Source organism: Crassostrea angulata, chromosome 5 (genome assembly GCF_025612915.1).
Source record: "Crassostrea angulata isolate pt1a10 chromosome 5, ASM2561291v2, whole genome shotgun sequence".
In the NCBI taxonomy this organism is placed as follows: Eukaryota; Metazoa; Mollusca; class Bivalvia; order Ostreida; family Ostreidae; genus Magallana; species Magallana angulata.
In genome coordinates, this window is record NC_069115.1 from 29131694 (window position 1) to 29150606 (window position 18913).

General features: G+C 33.5%; 1 protein-coding gene across 4 annotated transcripts; it reads left to right on the forward strand.

The window, feature by feature from the left end:
• Positions 1-1465: 1465 nt before the first annotated feature.
• On the forward strand, positions 1466-18688 carry LOC128184668 (lysine-specific histone demethylase 1A-like). Of its 4 annotated transcripts, none has more exons than XM_052854234.1 (18): positions 1466-1644; positions 3631-3877; positions 4275-4408; positions 4922-5000; positions 5720-5812; positions 6362-6468; positions 6791-6872; positions 7260-7354; positions 7481-7504; positions 7789-7931; positions 8268-8358; positions 9190-9324; positions 9711-9784; positions 9937-10097; positions 11476-11774; positions 12318-12560; positions 15809-15890; positions 18003-18688. In XM_052854234.1, exons 1-18 carry the CDS (start codon positions 1564-1566, stop codon positions 18215-18217), a joined length of 2385 nt encoding a protein of 794 aa, XP_052710194.1. In that variant the 5' UTR covers positions 1466-1563; the 3' UTR covers positions 18218-18688. The 4 variants fall into 4 exon arrangements, with proteins under 4 accessions (XP_052710194.1, XP_052710195.1, XP_052710196.1 ...); XM_052854235.1 differs by having other exon boundaries at positions 9949-10097; XM_052854236.1 differs by lacking the exon at positions 7481-7504.
• The last annotated feature ends 225 nt before the right edge of the window (positions 18689-18913 follow it).

Below are 18913 nucleotides of genomic sequence, written 5' to 3' on the forward strand. Positions count from 1 at the left end.
CTACGTTCGAATAAACGCGTCAACCGTGGCTAAAACCCCTTTACCTATTTGTAGTAGGTCACCGCGGAACAACTAAGCCAAGCAGTTCGTTTAAAAACAGTTTTTAATATTGACACTACAGTACTTATGAGAGAGAAAGAGAAATATATATATATATATATATATATAGAGAGAGAGAGAGAGAGAGAGAGAGAGAGAGAGAGAGAGAGAGAGAGAGATTTCCTATCATCATTTTTTCGTATTTTCTTTCTCAGAGCTTGTTATAAAAAATTTTTAATAAATGTAACACATCTTTCACTACCATTAATTAATTACGCATGAGACATGAGCATACGGCATACTTTTCTTGAATGATCATAGAACTTTGCACTGATGTTGTCATTATTTTATTACGTGTTATGATTTTTGGACACCATGCATAAGGTAAATCGAACGCTCGCCTTGTATAGGAATCGGGTCTTCGTTCGATTTAGCTGCAGGTCTGCAGCTCCCGGTCTGGAGAAATTCGGATCGTCTATCCGATATTTTTTCCAGACAAGGAGCTACAGACCTGCAGCTACGTTCGAATAAACGCGTCAACCGTGGCTAAAACCCCTTTACCTATTTGTAGTAGGTCACCGCGGAACAACTAAGCCAAGCAGTTCGTTTAAAAACAGTTTTTAATATTGACACTACAGTACTTATGAGAGAGAAAGAGAAATATATATATATATATAGAGAGAGAGAGAGAGAGAGAGAGAGAGAGATTCCATTGTGTATATGTGTATGATGATATGTATAAAATTTTCACATAATCAAGTTATCAAGTAAAACATCCTTAATTGTTCATTAATTATATATAATTTACATGTTCACAAGCACTTAAAATTTGGAGAGAGGAAAATGTAAGTCTGAATTGCTTATTTATATACTTTTGAGTTATTTGCTTTTTTTCTTGAAGCGATTCGGTAGGGTCAGTATGAACCTTATAAAGTTAAATGACAGCTTCTTGGAAGTATCACAAACAAGTCGTTTACACGGAGAAAAAATAGCAACTTGCGGCGTTTTTTAAGGAAAAAGAAAGACAACTTTTTGACAAAAATCTTAAAACTTTTACAATTCATGCGCGGATCCAGAAAATTTTTCCAGGGGGGGTCCGAAGGATAATTGTGTTTGCCAGGGGGGTCCGAGGCATATTTTCGCGATAATTTTACTATGTAAATTTAATAAATTTTCATTTTCCGGGGGGGGGGGGGGGTCGGGAGCCCCCCGACCCCCCCCTCTAGATCCGCGCATGCAATTTATGCATCAATGTTGAGAGAAGAATTAACAAGCACTTTATTTATTATCATTGCACAGCAGTGACAGAAAAAATGCAAGTATTTCGTACTGATTTCTTGTTTTTTACGATTATGTCTCATAAAAAATACACAAGTTTCTCGTCGTCGTTTTTCTGTCGGGATCGGTATTCATAAATTGATTTTCTTCCGGCAAGCGTTCGCTTTTGTCTGGAAAAAAAAAATAAAAAAGAAAAGATTTGTGACAACTTTAAATTACAATTTGCAAAAATATATTTGTAAAATTATGGAAGAAAAGAAGCGATCTCCGACAGAGGAAGACAATGACGAGGAAGGCAGACGCTCAAGCCGTAGGAAAAAGGCAAAGGTGTGTCCCGAATTAACTCGGTTGTCATTATGTTGTTATAAATGCAATGCATTATGCTCGAATATCTTCGCGTTCATAATCCTTTAGATGACCAAGTCAGTTTATATTGATTTGGTTTTATTGAAATTCATTAATATGTAAACTGTGTGACCGTTGGACCGAGCGCTGATTTAACACAGTACAGTTTGATATGTGTACAACAATTTATTTGAAATGCACACAGTAGGATCCGCCTACTTATTAATCATTAGCAAAAGTTAAACTAAACGTCGCGTGCTCAGTCTACATTATGACGTCATGTCTCGTACGTAAAACGTACAAGGTTTGTCTTCGGAAACAGCCGAAGAGAGTTACATGATTCCGACAATTTTTTTTATTTCTTCTTTCATTTAATTCATATCTCGACTACAGGTAATAAAAATTGAATACTTTATTCAGTGTCTATATAAAAGATCAGTTCCTTGATGTTTATGTTTTTATATTCCATCTGATAATTTGATAAGATATACGTAGAACAAGTCGTATTTCTTGATTGAAGCACTATTTCAACTTATCTGTTTTTTACTTTAATTTTTTAAAATTTAAATTACCTTCTATTGAAACATTGGAAAGATATTAATCGAGTTTAGGAGCAATAAACATCGATAAGTGCCAGTCAATTAATGATCGAACTAGCTTTTTAAAAACAAAATGGCGGCCAATATGGCGGCGCCCAGGGCTGGAAGAATTTTTTTTAGCCCTTAGTACCCCTGATTCAACTCTCATTTTTCACTGATTTTCATATATATACGTGTTACCATTAATCCTCGCTGCGCTTGGTATTAATTTCTTCTAAATCGGTGTGTTACCTGTTTTCTCGGTCTAGAGGTTTCAGTTCAGGTGTACATGGTGTATATATGATGTAATATGTAAACGATGTAACCGTTGGATCGAGCGCAGATTTAACACAGTGCTGTTTGATTTTTGTAGAATAAAATTTTTTTGAAACGCACACAGTAGGATCCGCTTGGTTGCCTACTCAAATCTTTAGCCAAAGTTTAACTAAACGTCGCGTACTCAGTCTACATTATGACATCATGTTTCAGACGTCAAACGTACACGTTTTGTCTTCGGAAATAGCCGAAGAGAGTTACGTTATTCCGAACTTTTTTGATTACTTCTTTCATTGTTTATCAATTTAATTCATATAAATGCTGCGGTAATAAAATTGAATACTTTATTCAGTATCTAAAAGATCATATCATTGATGTTCATGTTTTTATTTTCCATCTGATAATTTGATAAGACATACATAGAACTAGTCATGTTTCTTGATTGAAGCACTATTGAAACTTATCTGGTTTCCTTTTTAATTTCTTTTAATGCAAATTACCTTTTATTGAATCACTGGAACTTATTTCATCGAGTTTAGGGGCAATAAACATCGATAAGCACCAGTCAACCAATGATCGAACTAACTTTTTAAAAACAAAATGGCTGCCAATATGGCGGCGCCCATGCTGGAAGAAATTTTTTATGGCCTTAGTACCCCTGATTCAACTTTCATTTTTCACTGATTTTCTTATATATATGTGTTACCATTAATCCTCGCTTCGCGAGGCGGGCTTCACCCGCCTCTCGCTGCGCTCGGTATAATGTATAAAAATGCTGTAGAGTGCACTCCTTTGACATTCATACCCATTTATCTCAACGTGGACCTTTACATTTCTTTTAATTCCAACTTCTCAGTTGCATACACTCTGATGCTAGGTTCAGTAAAAACCCATGGACTAATACCGGTAAAATAGATGAGAAAGCATCCCAGGTTCATATATTATTGATATGTGTTTAAATATGTCAGTATCTTAAAAAAGAAGGCAAGAGAACCATAGGTAGATTCCTTAATATTTTTTTTTCTACATAGAGATTGATGAGTGATACATAAATTCAAAAATGGCAGAAGTAGATGAATATGAATGTAATTGGTATCCCACACAAATTATATAGGTTGAATATAAAGAGGTAGAGGAGCAAGTCACAACTGTTTCTGATGAGGACATGGAATCAGATGAGGAGAAGAAAGAGAAGGAGAAAGAGAAGGAGAAAGAGAAGGAGAAAGAGAAGGAGAAAGAAAAAGCTCCTGTTGAGGACAAGAAACCTCCTCAACCTCAACCTACCCCTCAGCCTCAGCCAGCTGCCAAGACCGACCCAGAACCGGAACCAGAAAATGACAGTGAAAATGACGACCCAACAGGTACAAAATTTAAGCTATTTAAGGATTGATAATCTAAAACTTTAAACATTATGTATTGAAAGATTCTTTAAAAACAAGTTTAGCAACGGTTATCAGAACATGTATCTTATATTAATTGACATGTGTTGATGCAAGAAGGCCAATAAAGTTCATGTGGTTAGAAGCTTGAGTATCCTTAGAATATAGCTATTAAACCAGATATTACAAGGGATGTCAGTAACTGAGGAATAAAAATTGTTCCTATGATAAGTATTAAAGATTTATGTTTTTATTTATAAGAGCAATGATATATTTATATAGAAGAGATTCTATGCAATAGTTTATCATGTTTCACATGTTGTAACTTTCAATATATTTATATTTCTATATATTTATATTTTCTACTATAAACTACTAGGTTTAGAAGGAGCAGCATTTCAGAGCAGAGTACCCTTTGACAAGATGACATCACAAGAGGCAGCCTGTTTTCCTGACATCCTACAAGGTCCACCTCAGTCCCAAAAAGTCTTCTTACATCTCAGGAACAGAATTGTGAGTTACACATGTTACATGTAATACTTGTAGGTGTAATCATTGTAAAACTTACATGTAATTTTTTTAAAGTAAAGAGGAGTCACAGTGGCTCTATCTTTACATGTTATTCATGCATGATTTCAATTTCATCACATTCATAGAATTTTTTTAAAATGATAAAAAGCATTAAAGTATAAATTTGACAGGATTTGGATAAAGTGTTGTCAATGAAATAAGTAAAAAAAGGGGGGCTTTTAAGTCAGCTGATTTATATAGAATTCTTATTTAATCATTTTTTACATGAAGCTCTCTTTGATAAAAGGAAAAAAGTAAGGTACGACATGTATCTTTTGGTAAAAAGACTATCTTTGAGTGAATTGCTCAGAATTTAATATATAACTTGCGTTCCTTACATTCATACATGTAACTTTATATCATATTGAAATTAGTAATGACCAGATAAAAACAAAACCTGTGAATGTATATTCATTTAAGATTTTGTTTTCAATATATTTTGTTGTTGTTGGATAGCTTCAACTTTGGCTGGAGAATCCCAAACAGCAGCTGACATTTGAAGTAGCCTTACCACAGATAGAGGCACCATACAACAGTGAGTTGTCAGCTCTCATATTCTCATCTTCATTGTATCCCAATGTGAACCAAGCTGCCATATAATATATTTTATTATACTTTCATGTTAAAATCTGAAATTGATTGGTTTAGAATCCATTCTATTACCCTTTGCATTAGCAATATGTTTCACAACTGGTAATACAACGAATTGTTACATGCGTGTAATTTATGCGCGTACTGTTTGCAGTAGAATTCACATCAGCAGTGAAGTTTTCTTTAAAATTAAAACTGTTAACATTCAGTGTATTGAAATAAACAGAGCCTGTTTGGAAGGGTAACAGTTGAAATTGACACGCCTGAGAAAACCATTTTCAACCAACGTGAAACTATTGGACTCATTTCTCAGGGGTGTCAATTTCAACTGTTACCCTCCCAAACAGGCACTATTTCTATAAAGGATGTAAGTATAATTGCATAGACCACAACCCTGAACTGAACCCTAGCTGAATCAAAAATCATTTGATAGAAGGACTTTTTAGTTGTTTTATGTACATGTACATCAAAGACAATAATTGAAGGAAAAGAAATTCCATTATATAGATATTTGTACATGCAATGTTTCACATAAGGCAGCAGAAGATTTTATGGATGAATAAGATCCAAGTAGTCAGTAGCACCGGCTTTCAAACAAAAACTCATTATTGATATATGTGGCTGTCTTTCACATAATAAAGGATGCTGTTGTATGTTATTTAGGTGACGGTCCTCTTGTGATGAGAGTACATGCGTACTTAGAGAGGTTTGGCTACATCAACTTTGGAGTATTCAAAAGACTTAAGCCACTTCCAGGTAATATAGTTTTCTAGAATAACTTTATAAATCTGAATGCATTGAATTTAAAAATAATTAGTATTCAAAAACAGACACAAAATATTTTTTTTTGTTAGATATCAGGAAATGTCATGAAATTGTTATTGTGTTTGAAATTACATTACTTCACAGCAAAGCAATTATATATACTTCATAGCTGACCTATGAACCTATGAAAATTGAATAAGATGACTTGAAGTATTGGGATGGCAATTACTACCAGCCTATTTAAAATGTTTAGAAAATCAACTTCATTTTCATACAATTGAAAAAACAAAAAATAGAGCTTAATAGTTTTTTATCAGGCAATTTTTAACACCCCACTTTGCCACTGCTGCTGCATACTGAAAAGGGGAATAACTCTTCTCATAAAAAGATATTCTCATAATCTTGCAGTAAAAATTTAATAAATCCTTGTCTGCTGCATTATTTATTTTTTTTTTTTTGAAATTTTTTTGACAAAGAAACTAAACTTTATATTTAACTTGAACTATTTAGTATATATGCTGTGTTTTTTTTTTTTTGCAGCCAAGAAACACGGTAAAGTGATAATAATCGGAGCTGGAATAGCGGGTCTTACAGCAGCCCGACAGCTGATGGCATTCGGAATGGATGTCACCATCTTGGAATCAAGGGTGTGTTTGCAAGTACTTTTTAATTGTTCGCTAGTAAACTTTATGGATAGTGTTGAACATTTGCATGAACAGGTAGTTTTAAGATGGTCTGTCTCTGTGTGCATCTTCATCAAAAATCTTTTGACACACACAATGACTTCATGCTTGGTTAATAGATAGATTGTTAGTCAAAGTAAAAAGTATTTGATGAGTGTGTGCTATGGAGAGGGTAATTTCTTTTAATTTTCTAGACTTGAAATATTGCTACACTGCGAACAATGATAGAACATGTTTTGTACGGTCTTATTTGTAATAAGAGTGTTTTTGCTTCATTTATCAACAGGACCGTGTGGGAGGAAGGGTGGCCACCTTCAGAAAGAACAACTACGTAGCTGACCTGGGCGCGATGGTTGTTACCGGTCTTGGTAAGTTAACACATCCATCCAAACTATAACGTACAGGTATATCTATTTACTTTTGTGACATTCTGTATTTTTCTATTTATGAAATCATTTTTATATCCCAAGGAATAAACACACATATAAATTATAAATTGTGCTGGTGGTTGTTTACTATAAAAAATGTTACATTACCCCCCCCCCCCCCCCCCCCAAAAAAAAAAAAGAGTACAGAATTACATGCATTTGACTTCTGCAGAATTTGTAACACATGCAAGTAAAAAATGCCAGTTATGTGGTTTCCAAGATACAAAAACCTGAATGAGATTGATTTGATAACAATTAAGTGTAACAGTTGATTTTTTTATATACTTACTTTACATAGAATTATTTGTGTGTATTTGCTTTCTTTAGGAGGGAACCCAATGACGATACTGAGTCGACAAATCAACATGGAACTCCACAAAATCAAACAGAAATGTCCACTGTATGAAACCAGCGGAAGCACAGTATGGTTATTTTAAAATTACTTTGAAAACCTTTCATGTGTAACCAAAAAAAAAAATAAGTAAATATCTCAAACTGTTTGAATTTTTAAAAAAATAGTGTTTCTGTTTTCTTTCATTTTTCCCAAGTTACCCAATGAAAAGTTATTGCAGGCAAGATTACATATTTAATAATTTTTTTTTAATTTTTTTTAATGAAGTACTTTGAAGTTTACTTTACTGCTGAGCAAGAATGCATGCATATACAGAGCTTTGCTGCAAAAAAAAAAAAAAAAAAAAAAAAAAAAATTAAAAAAAGGAAAATTTTTGGATGTTTTTAAATGCATGAATGCATCAAAAGAATGTATTAAAATGATAGGTCATATAACATTGTATCTTTTAATATATTTTAAAATGATGTTTGGTAAAAATTTTGATGACATAATTTTCCCCCTTAGGTACCCAAAGACAAGGATGAGATGGTGGAGAGAGAGTTCAACAGGTTACTGGAGGCCACCTCCTACCTCTCCCACCAGATGGACTTCAACTTTGTCAACAACAAGCCCGCCTCCCTGGGGCAGGCTCTGGAGGCGGTCATCACGTTAGTCTTGTTTCATCTCACCTTTTCTCTTTTACGCAAAATTGCCCTTTGAATTTGTGGAGCAAGGTACATGAAGAATTTGTTAGTTGTGGGATTTTTTTTTATCCCATGAAGCAATGTGCAACTGCTTGTTTTAATGAAAACTGAGACTTTTTTTTTAATGAAAGCAAGAAAGAGTTTGCTGACACAGTGCACAATTGGTATTTTCTGTCGTGTATTTTGAATTAAGTCCACTTGTGTATTTGTACACTTGAAGCTGTTTTATTAAAAGTAGCTTTTATGTGAGTTTTATAAAAATGATTTTCTTATGAACGTTTTCCTCCATTTTCTGTACAGAATGCAGGAAAAACATGTGAAGGAGAAGCAGTGCGAGCACCAAAGACACATCATAGAGTTACAGGAGAAACTCAAGAAGAACCAGAACTCTGTAAGAACAACCTACATTTATCTCCACAGGCATTCACGTTCTAAAATTCTACACGTACACTGTTAAAGTTTAAGTGGTTATTTATGCGAGTGGTCAAGTAAGCGCCTTCTATGGACAAACAATACCCGTGGGTATTTAATATGCAGATGCATGATTTAGCACACTTACAATTTTAATTTTTTTTTTACAATACATGCGGGGGTAATTTATGCATATTTAAGCATGCCATTTAACTTGTATAAATATCCCCTCGCTTCAATAACCACTTTTATAGTATACTGTCGATTATGGGTGAAAAGCAGAAAGATTTTAATGGGCATTACAGTATGCTTGATTGGAGTGAGGAGTAACATCGATAAAAAGATTAAAATATGCAACATTCATGTCTCAAATTGCATTGAAGTGTATCCCACATGTATCAGAATCAAACAGTTCCTCTTTTAACATGAAATTTGGAATCATTTTAATAATATACACATGTGTACACATTACATGCACTTTCAATTATCTATCTATAGGTTTATTAATATTATCATTTGATTGTGAATTTTACAATGATTATAATTTTCAACCTATTTTATTTTTGCCCCATTTGCCCTTATGCATTTTATGGTGAGGAAATTTTACCCTAAAAGAATGTTAGAGTTATCTTTCTTCACACTACTGTGTTATTAAAGTCTGTCACAATTGTTATTAAGTAGAAAATAACATGGGTAAAATTGCCCTCTTTTTTTGTTTCTAGATACTAGTATGTGGATAAAAATAACTATCCTTTTATCAAATGTGAAAATACTGTGATGCGTATAATATTATTTGATCTTTATCTTCCAGATGCTTTCTCTGAAAGACAAGGTAGAAGAGCTACACAAACAGTGGAAAGAGGCATCAGAAGTTAAACCGCCAAGAGACATAACTGCTGAGTTCCTTGTCAAAAGCAAACTCAGAGATCTGAATGCAGCGTGCAAAGTAAGAATTGGGACTTCTTCTAAAACAACAATTGATCTTCACCTACTGGATATTTCTCAAAAACAAATGATTTAATATGAGTGCCTTCTAGATTACCATTGGTCAGACTTCAAGTTGTGCTGCATGTACCGAGTGATGTAAAATATATATTGTGGATTTATTTCTATTGATTTTAAGTTTGTGTTTATACATTTTTATTGTCACTTTTCATATCACCCACCTTGAATGTCATTTTTACATACGGATAGGTAAAAAGAAGTCTTGATGACCCTGGATAATTACTTTTATCCATCTTTAATTCTTATAATCCCCTAGAAAGTGAATTTTTGAACTCAGTAAATGTACATGTTTATGAAAATTTGATGATTAATTCTTACGATCTGTAGGAATATGAGCAATTACAAACTCAACAGAAGGAAATTGAGGACAAACTACATGAAATGGAAAACTCCCATCCAAGGTATAATTTGGTTGTGTTCTTTGTTGTGTTCTTGTTATGAACTTTGTTTTTATGTTCGTGTTCAACTCTTTGTCCTGTTCTTGTTCATGTTCACCTTCACTGTTGTTCGCTGCATTGAGCACAATTCAGGCAGCTCCGCTAATTCTCTGTAGATTTGGTTGCAGTGACGTGTATCTGTCATCTCGAGATCGCCAGATCCTCGACTGGCACTTTGCCAACCTGGAGTTCGCCAATGCCACACCCCTCTCTTTGTTATCCCTCAAACATTGGGATCAGGATGATGACTTTGAATTTTCTGGCAGTCATTTAACAGGTATTTATGATTTTTTTCAATTTCTATAATAAATTGATGTTTGGTCCTATTTACTTTGAATTTTAGGCCGTTTTTTTAATAGGTATTTATAATTTTTTTCAATTTCTAGAATAAATTGATGTTTGGTCCTATTTTGTGTTGAAAATTACTTTATCAATTTGCCGATTGTCTTTATTTTACAAAAATAGATGTCACATTCCTTTTCATGTTGTACTTTTGTGATATGGAATTAAAAATGAACCTGCACTGTTTAGATTTAGGAGAATAAATAAGTATGATTTAGTCTGTAAAAATTGGCAACTTGAAGACCAGTGTATTCTGTAGCCTAGCCTTTAGCTATCTCTGTCTGGAAAACAGACAAAAATAGACACTGTCAAGTCAACTACTGCAGACTAATTGAGCTAAAGTTTATTAGAAGGGACAAGAACAGGTTGTTTGATTTTTGTGTTACGTGTTTCTGGCGGAGTGTTTTCTCGGCTCTGTTGAGTGTTTTTCCAATCACTCTCTAATTGTAAAGCTATTACGCTGTTTGATTTTCACAATCGACAGTTTTAGAAAGTTTTGTTTACTCTGTTTGTGGAGGCTGTGTTTGTCTGGGTGCATGTTTGTCTCTGTCAGGAATTACATAATCTGCAGTTTTGGGACGTAATCTTTCTTCTTCTCAATTGTTCTTTAAGAGTTTACAGGGTCCTGGAGACTTGAATATTTTGATTTTTTCCAAGAGGATGATATATGTAACTCTCAGTTTTATGATTTTGTTTATTCTGTATTTTAATTTTTATTGTTGGTCATTTATTTTTATAGTTGCCTCACTGAGTAGTTTTTGTACAGATGGTTACTATAATGTACAGGTACATGTACAGAGAATAAAAGTTTGATATGTAGTCTGATATATGAATATTTGACAGTGCTTATAAAATCGATTTGTTTAATTTTTCATCAAGTTATATTTGACTAAAATTTCAAAGTATAATAATACCCATCACAGTATCTGCCTGACGGCTGATTAATTTTGGCAAAGTTTTACTTAATAGAGTATTAAATGATGTACATGCAGAATAAACAATTGATTTAACTTTAACTATATGTGGATTATTTTGTGTAAATTGACTGCACAAACACCACAGATTTACAAGTTACGTATTTTTCCCACAATGATCACTACCATCATATTATGTCATATTTCTCCAAACTATGTCAATTTGCCCTGCAAAAAAAGAGTATTGCAGTTACTCTGAAGGGGCCTATTTCTCATCTCATTATATTTGACAGTAAGAATAAATTCATATGGTACATTGTTGCCAATGTTTTTCGTCTTGCAATATTCGACAGTGCATGAATATTCACAATATAATTTTTTGCCTCTTTTATTTAACAGTGCGTAATGGCTACTCCTGTGTCCCAGTGGCCCTCGCAGAAGGACTGGACATCAAACTGAACACGGCCGTCAGGAAGTGCAATTACTCGGCCACTGGGGTGGAGCTAGTGGTCAGCAACGCAAAGAACAACACCAATCAACAGACGCTGAAGGCCGACGCTGTCCTCTGTACCCTCCCACTGGGCGTGCTCAAAGAGTGCATCAAGGGTAACGGCCTTAACTGTGTCCAGTTCAGTCCCTCCCTGCCCGAGTGGAAATCGTCGGCCGTGCAGAGGATGGGATTCGGAAATCTCAACAAAGTATGTTCATGTGTTTTAAGTAAAATAGAAAAATAAGTTGCACTAATGTTATTTAAAAATAAAGTTTTGTTCCAGACCACTTTCTTTTAAATTATTAATGAGATTTATTGAATATGAAAAATATATACTGTAAGTCATTTTAATTCCACGGTGTTAAAATTTCACAATTTCTAATAAAGTACCAATCGCGATGGTTTTAATTTCACGCTGCTTGAAAATCAATTGATCAGAATATAAGCATTGAAACGTTTTTGAAAACTAATGATGGTATTCACGATGGGTTTAATTTTGCGGGAAAATATTAAATCCCGAACATAGTGAAATTAGAACCATCGTGATTATTTGCCAATATACAGTATATATATTTTTCTCAGATTGGTATGAAAGAGTTTAAACTTTTATTAACTGCCATTTTATTTTTACAATTTTTTTTTTTAAATTCTGGAAAAATCTTCCATTGTAATTTAGCAGTGATTGTTTCTACTAGAAATGCGAACTATATTTTAAAAAATTCTAATGTACCCTTGTCTGTCTCTTTTTCAGGTTGTGTTGTGTTTTGATCGTGTGTTCTGGGACCCCAACGCTAACCTGTTTGGTCATGTGGGTAGCACCACGGCCAGTCGCGGTGAACTGTTCCTGTTCTGGAACCTCTACAAGGCCCCCGTGTTACTGGCACTGGTTGCCGGGGAAGCAGCAGCCATCATGGAAAATGTCAGCGATGATGTCATCGTTGGGCGGTCTCTTGTGGTCCTCAAAGGCATTTTTGGAAACAATGCTGTGCCACAGGTAGGTTCAGTTTTACGAAAAATTATAACTCCCTCCTTTAAAAAATTCATATATAGGAAGTTTGCTCACTCACATTGTTTTTTATCAAAAATATGTATACAAGAATTTGTAAAGCTTTTGAATAAAAACTTTTGCTAACAATGGGATATATTTTCTTTCAACAAAAAGCAATGTGCCACTATGCTAGTAAAGATGAAAAAGTTTTGGTTGTTTTATTGTTTTGATATTTTCTGTTTTTCAAAATATTAGACATTATTTGAATCTGAAATGTTTCAGATGAGAATAAAATTATTAGTCCTCCCCTCTTTTTTTGGAACAAGTTCAAAATGCTACTATTTCTCAAAAAAAATTTCTTTGTAAGAACACATTATTTTTGTCACAATGATCTTTGTGGTTTGACTTATGATATACTGTACCAGTATATAGAACCATTTACTAGAGCTTGGACTTTGGGTAGTTATGTCAAGCGGCAATGTGGCACAGGCCTGTCTATTCCATTGCTGGCCACTCAGCTATGGCTCTTCGAAATCTACAAGATTTGACTGGTTTTTGAGCTAAGACTACCATTCGCTCTATAATTTGCTTGAAATCGGCATCATTTTTTAAATTAACTTGTTTGAACGCAAGAAATAGATAGTTTTGTCCTACTGAAAGTCCAAGGCCTTGTTAAAATGGTTCTAGATCTTGAGCTTAACTAACAAGGAAGAAGCGGGACAGCATGTATGAAAAAATACACTAACTAACAATAATATGCAACAAATACAGGTATAATTTTCTTTCTCTCTCTCAAATTTATAAAAAAAAATCTCTCTCTCTCTCTCTCTCTCTCTCTCTCTCAAATGTTTGAAACATATACAATTTTGTTAAAGAACCCCCTTCAATTTGTAAACTCTCAACAAGCCATGTATGTTCTAGATACTGCATGATGAAGCTATCACAGCTGCCTACACCTTGAACTTACTGACTTGCAGCATAATTTTCATAACTTATTTTTTTTTATTGAATCATCTATAACCTTGAGGTTTATCAACAACGATAGAGGTCCTCTGTATTTTCTGACATTTTTCATGTTTCATAACAAAACATCAAAGATTGTTTTGAATAAAAGAAAATAATTTGTGATTCTTGTAAACATATTTCCTTTTGTCAACATTTTACAAAATATACTTAATTGTCTGTAGTATTTAGGTTTTTTTTTACAAGAATGTTTATACACATGCAACTGTTTTTTTTAAATCTCTGAGTTTAGATTTATGTTTATTCATGTACATGTACTCATCATGCCAGTTATTAAATTTCTTTTTATTTTTACAAGATGGTTCATATAGCAGCTTTGTTAGAAAAAAAAAATCGTTCCATAAAATTCAATTTATTTTCATATTCATGCCAGTTATCTGTACTTTAAAAATTCTATAATTATATAAAAAATTGCATTACTTTAATATTAATGCCTTAATATGCATTTGGAAGTATGGGGGATTCAATGTTATCTTTGTTTTGTTTTGATATGCGCCATTTACCCTTTTTCCACTGAAAAAGAAAAAAATGAAAATTGTTGTTGCTTCAAAACAGAAAAAAAGAGATAATTTTAGTTCCCAGTCTATTTCGTGATGTTTTCGTAAACTTAAGTGACCATAAATCTATCAGTTCGTAACTCTATCAATGAAAAGAAGACTGTTGACTTCAGTTGTTATGATGTCATGGGGCTCTGAATTTAAAGAAAATCAAAAAATTTTACAAACAATTCTTTATATTTTTTTGCATGAAGTACTTCTAAGTGACCTAAGCGTACAGACTTAGATTCTTTCCGACGTGTTTTGCCACTGATCAGATCTTTTACAAGCCGGAAATTTACGACGCTTTCTCTAGAAATAAATCATAATACCAAACAGATCAGCTTTAAGATTTCCAGGGATATACCAGTGTATGTTATAAATAATAGATTAAACAAAAACGCCACCCTTGTTTTGATGAGTTGTTAGAGAATGAAATGCTGAAGAGAGAAAAATAATTGCATTTGAACAAAAAATAATACAGCTTTAAGATTTCCAGGGATATACAAGTGTATGTTATAAATAATAGATAAAAAAAAAACGCCACCCTTGTTTTGATGAGTTGTTATAGAATGAAATGCTGAATAGAGAAAAATAATTGCATTTGAACAAAAAACAATACAGCTTTGTATAATTGTGTGAGAAACTTACTTTGTTGTTCAACATTTCAAAAGTGATTGAAATTTTTCCTGAACTGACTGAAATGCTTGTTGCAGATAGATGAGAAATGCATGCACTTGCAGACTCATTTGTTTGTGCAGCTGCACTTCTTGATTTTCAATTTTAGTTTTTTTTTTTGTGCCGATTAAAACCACTAATGTCAGTTATGTCTGTGGTAGGGACAGTTTTATGTGAATTATATTAAATTTTTTTTTTATATACGTCTTTGAAAAGTGCATTATGTGTTCTGATGAATTGTAAGAAAATACACATTACATTTTGTTATTTGCTAAAAAAAAAATTTGACATCTTAAAAACATTTAGTAAAAAACCATTTACCCACCACATAAATGACAGGTTTTCACTTGTAATGAAATTTATTTTGTGAATTTGAAACCGAAGTCTTGTATATTATGTGTTCTTTGACTTTTTTCAGCATAGCTTTGAGATATATAGAAGTCTGGTTTTTTTGGCTTGCAGCTCATTGTAAACTGTTCCACATACAAGCAATAGAATCTAAATTTTCAATCCATTTTTATAATTACAAGGATGTTACATAACGAGATAGTGCTCTTAATTGTCTAATCAAGTGACTACTGGTATATTGCAGCTTTCTAAAAAGTTTCTCCACGATCGAATCATTCCATTCAATCTAAAAATCGCAGGAAAAAATTTAAAACACATGAAAAGTAATAGCAATACATATGCTGAAGAAATTGGCTTACAATTTGCCAACTATTAAGTATCACCCTCTTCCCTCTCCAACAAAAAAAAAAAAAGAAATGAAAATACTCAAACAAATTTTACCCAGATGATGGCCAGATCTTTTTATCTTCAAGAGATATGCAATTTAGAAACAAAACATCATTAATACAACGTCAATGAAAAAAATCTTTGCTTATCATAAAATCATTTGACTGTAAGATGCACTGATTACGTAATGGTTACAAGTCAAAAACTATCACAAAAATGTTTTAAATACAGATAATACCAAGAGATATTATTCTTTAAGAACTCTTTCCTTTCTTTTTGCAGCCTAAGGAGACCCTGGTGACAAGATGGAGGGCTGATCCTTGGGCTAGAGGATCCTATTCTTTCGTAGCAGCTGGCTCTTCAGGTGTGATTTTATTCAAATTATTTTCAATTGCTTTCATGATCAGTGTTGCATTGCATGGTCCATTTTCTTAGTTGAAACTCTATGAAATGGAAGCTGAGATTTTACAAGTTCTTGATACAATAACATACATGTACCTGTCTATGAAAGTGTCTTAATTTGTAGTATAACTGAACGGTTTTTGAAATTTCTTGACAGAAATTCTAGAAAATTTGTCAGCAAGGTGAAGTTCTCTTGTTATTGAACAGTTTATTAATTTTCCATGAAAGAAATTTAAGAAAATTTGTCTAAAAGTTGAAGTTCCCTTGTTATCTGCATAGCTAGCTGTGATGTATTGTAAAACATTGAGACCTTGTTTATCCCACAAATTGTAAAAAAGGGAGACAATCCATCAACTGCTTCCCCAAACTTTATGCCTTTTTTATCAAGTATGTTTATAAATGAAAGTTTAAGGAGAATGGAAATTCTTGTTGCATTATCTCAAAAAGGCAGAGATTAATGCAATATCTTTTCAGCATGTGGTAAAATAGTTTCACCATAAACATTCAACCTCTACAGGATGTTTAGAATTATTCTGTTGAAAGTTATTGCAACTTTGTTGTTTGAACAGGAATATTCAGATAAAGCCCACGAATGATTTTTTTTTTAACCAAAATTTGATAAAACTTTTCTTTTGAAAAAAAAACAAAATAGGATTGATCAAAAAAATTCTTGCTAATTATCAACAGTATGATCACATTGATGAAACTGAAATATTTTCTTCAAGGCTATTATCACTTGATTTGAAGGGCTGATAATTCCATGTAAAAAAAAAGGTGTTCTGCTTACTGTTAAAAAGAAAACGTTTATAAAACAAATTGAATTGATGAGTTGTCATTAGTCTTGATAAGATTATCAGAAAATGATGAATAAAGAAAATGTTTATTAATGTGTGTGGCATCTTCAAGGGGTTAGGTTGAGTGGAATTAAGTACATTGTTCTAATAACATATAATACATGAAAATCTCTCTCTCTCTCTCTCTCTCTCTCTCTCTCTCTCTCTCTCTCTCTCTCTCTCTGTGCATGTCCCTTAATTCTGCTGTGAATAAAAAACATAAATAATAATACTTTAATATAGTAACATAATTTTTTTTAAATTTAGATTTTTACATGTATTTATACCTCCTTTCATATCAATTATTTAACAAACATTTAATATTAATAATTAATTTATATTAATTAATATTGATATTCAACAAAACCATTACCTACTTTACTTATTAATTTCACAAAAAAGTACCTCCCTCCATGCCATTTACTTTTTTATATGCTGACCATACACAATATTCTATTTTGTTGTTTCGGTAAATTAGCACTAGTTACGCAATCTAAAATCAATTTTTATTTTGAGAAACATATGTATAGCTTACTATATACATGTAGCTGTTGGAAAATATCAGCAATATGTAAGATGAAACAAACATGTATTGGCCACTAGTTGATGAACATTGTCTAGACGATTTACCCCCCCCCCCCCCCCCCCCCCCAATGGCCAGCTCATGCTGATGTGTGACTGCTCTCTCGCATAGTTACACTTCAGCCTTGAAGGTTATTTAGATATCAAGTAAATAAATATCTGAGCAATTGGTGTCTGTAAAATTTCAACATGAAATTGACATAAAGGGTTCAAGGTCAGTCATGGCAATTTGGGGAAAGTAACTAGACATCACCATGACCTTGCTAACATGTTTAAATATTGGGTAGGGAAGGAGGTGTCCAAACCCATATTTCTTAATGTTATACTTTTTTCCGCAATTTCTGTTTCTCATTTTTCATTCCGCATATTCTCATCTCGGTTCATGTGTGACGCTTATTTCTTGGCATTTCCTATTTAAATGTCTGCTTAAAAATATATTTCTTGTATTCTTTTTTTTTGTTGGGGGGGGGGGGGGGGGGGGGAGGACGTTACCATTTGTGATACAAAATATTGCAGCATTATTTATTGAAATACAGAAGTAAAATCGGGGGTGTGGTTGGGTGTGTGCAGATTAAATACAGTGGGGTATTAACGGCATTGGCAATTGACATTTTGAAACAAAGTTGTAATAAAGCCATTCCTTATTTTTCGTTCCACAGGAAACGACTACGACCTGATGGCCACCCCGGTCTCTCACACGTCGGGGGGACTGCCCCGCCTGTTCTTCGCAGGGGAACACACCATCAGAAACTACCCCGCCACGGTCCACGGGGCACTCCTCAGTGGTCTACGGGAGGCGGGTCGGATAGCGGACCAATTCCTTGGGGCGCCGTACGCCCTACCCACCCACAAAAACGAAGGGGTGAAGACGTAATAACAACTCACATCAACGACATCCATATTCCAGGGTCATTTCACATTGCCGAGACATACCTAACATGCATTTGGGTTCGTGGCATGTTTACAAGTGCAGATACGGGACTAGCATATTTTTTCTTTTTCTTTTTTTTTTTACCTTGAAAAATAAATTATTTTTAGAAACCACTTGCATCAGTGAAAATGGCAGCTGCGATTCGAGTTGTAATTGTTATGGCTAACTTCAAATGGTTCGTGTTTATATTTTGTTGGTGATTAGAATACCGTACATGTTTTTCGTATCATCAAGTTAATGCAATACAAACTACCGTATTATAAAAGTGTGTCAATGCAGTAACCATTGATACGCTTTCATTTATACATCACAGTGTGTGTTCTTGGCATATCTTCATCATTTTTTCATCCAGTCAATTTTGCACATCGCTGAACCAGGCGTTTCATGATGTAATAAAAGTATGTGACAAATGCAGTTTTTTTCATTTTTATTTCCTCTCTATTTTGGCATGTCAGTGGAATGCAAATTGTGCATTTCGAAAGTGCACAGAAATAAAGCAACACCGGAACTTGCTATCATTTTTCTCTTGAAGTCACAATTGTTTATTTTTTATGACCAACTTGTGAATTTACGGTCGTCTGCTAGCGTTTTAATAACGACAATGCTTACCGTGTGTTATTGCGTTGGCTCACCAGCTAG

Coding starts and splice junctions, on each gene's coding strand:
- LOC128184668 (XM_052854234.1), top strand. CDS start 1,564: ATGGAAGAAAAGAAGCGATCTCCGACAGAGGAAGACAATGACGAGGAA. Junction 1,645..3,630: donor GCCGTAGGAAAAAGGCAAAG/GTGTGTCCCGAA, acceptor CAAATTATATAG/GTTGAATATAAAGAGGTAGA. Junction 7,932..8,267: donor GCTCTGGAGGCGGTCATCAC/GTTAGTCTTGTT, acceptor TTTTCTGTACAG/AATGCAGGAAAAACATGTGA.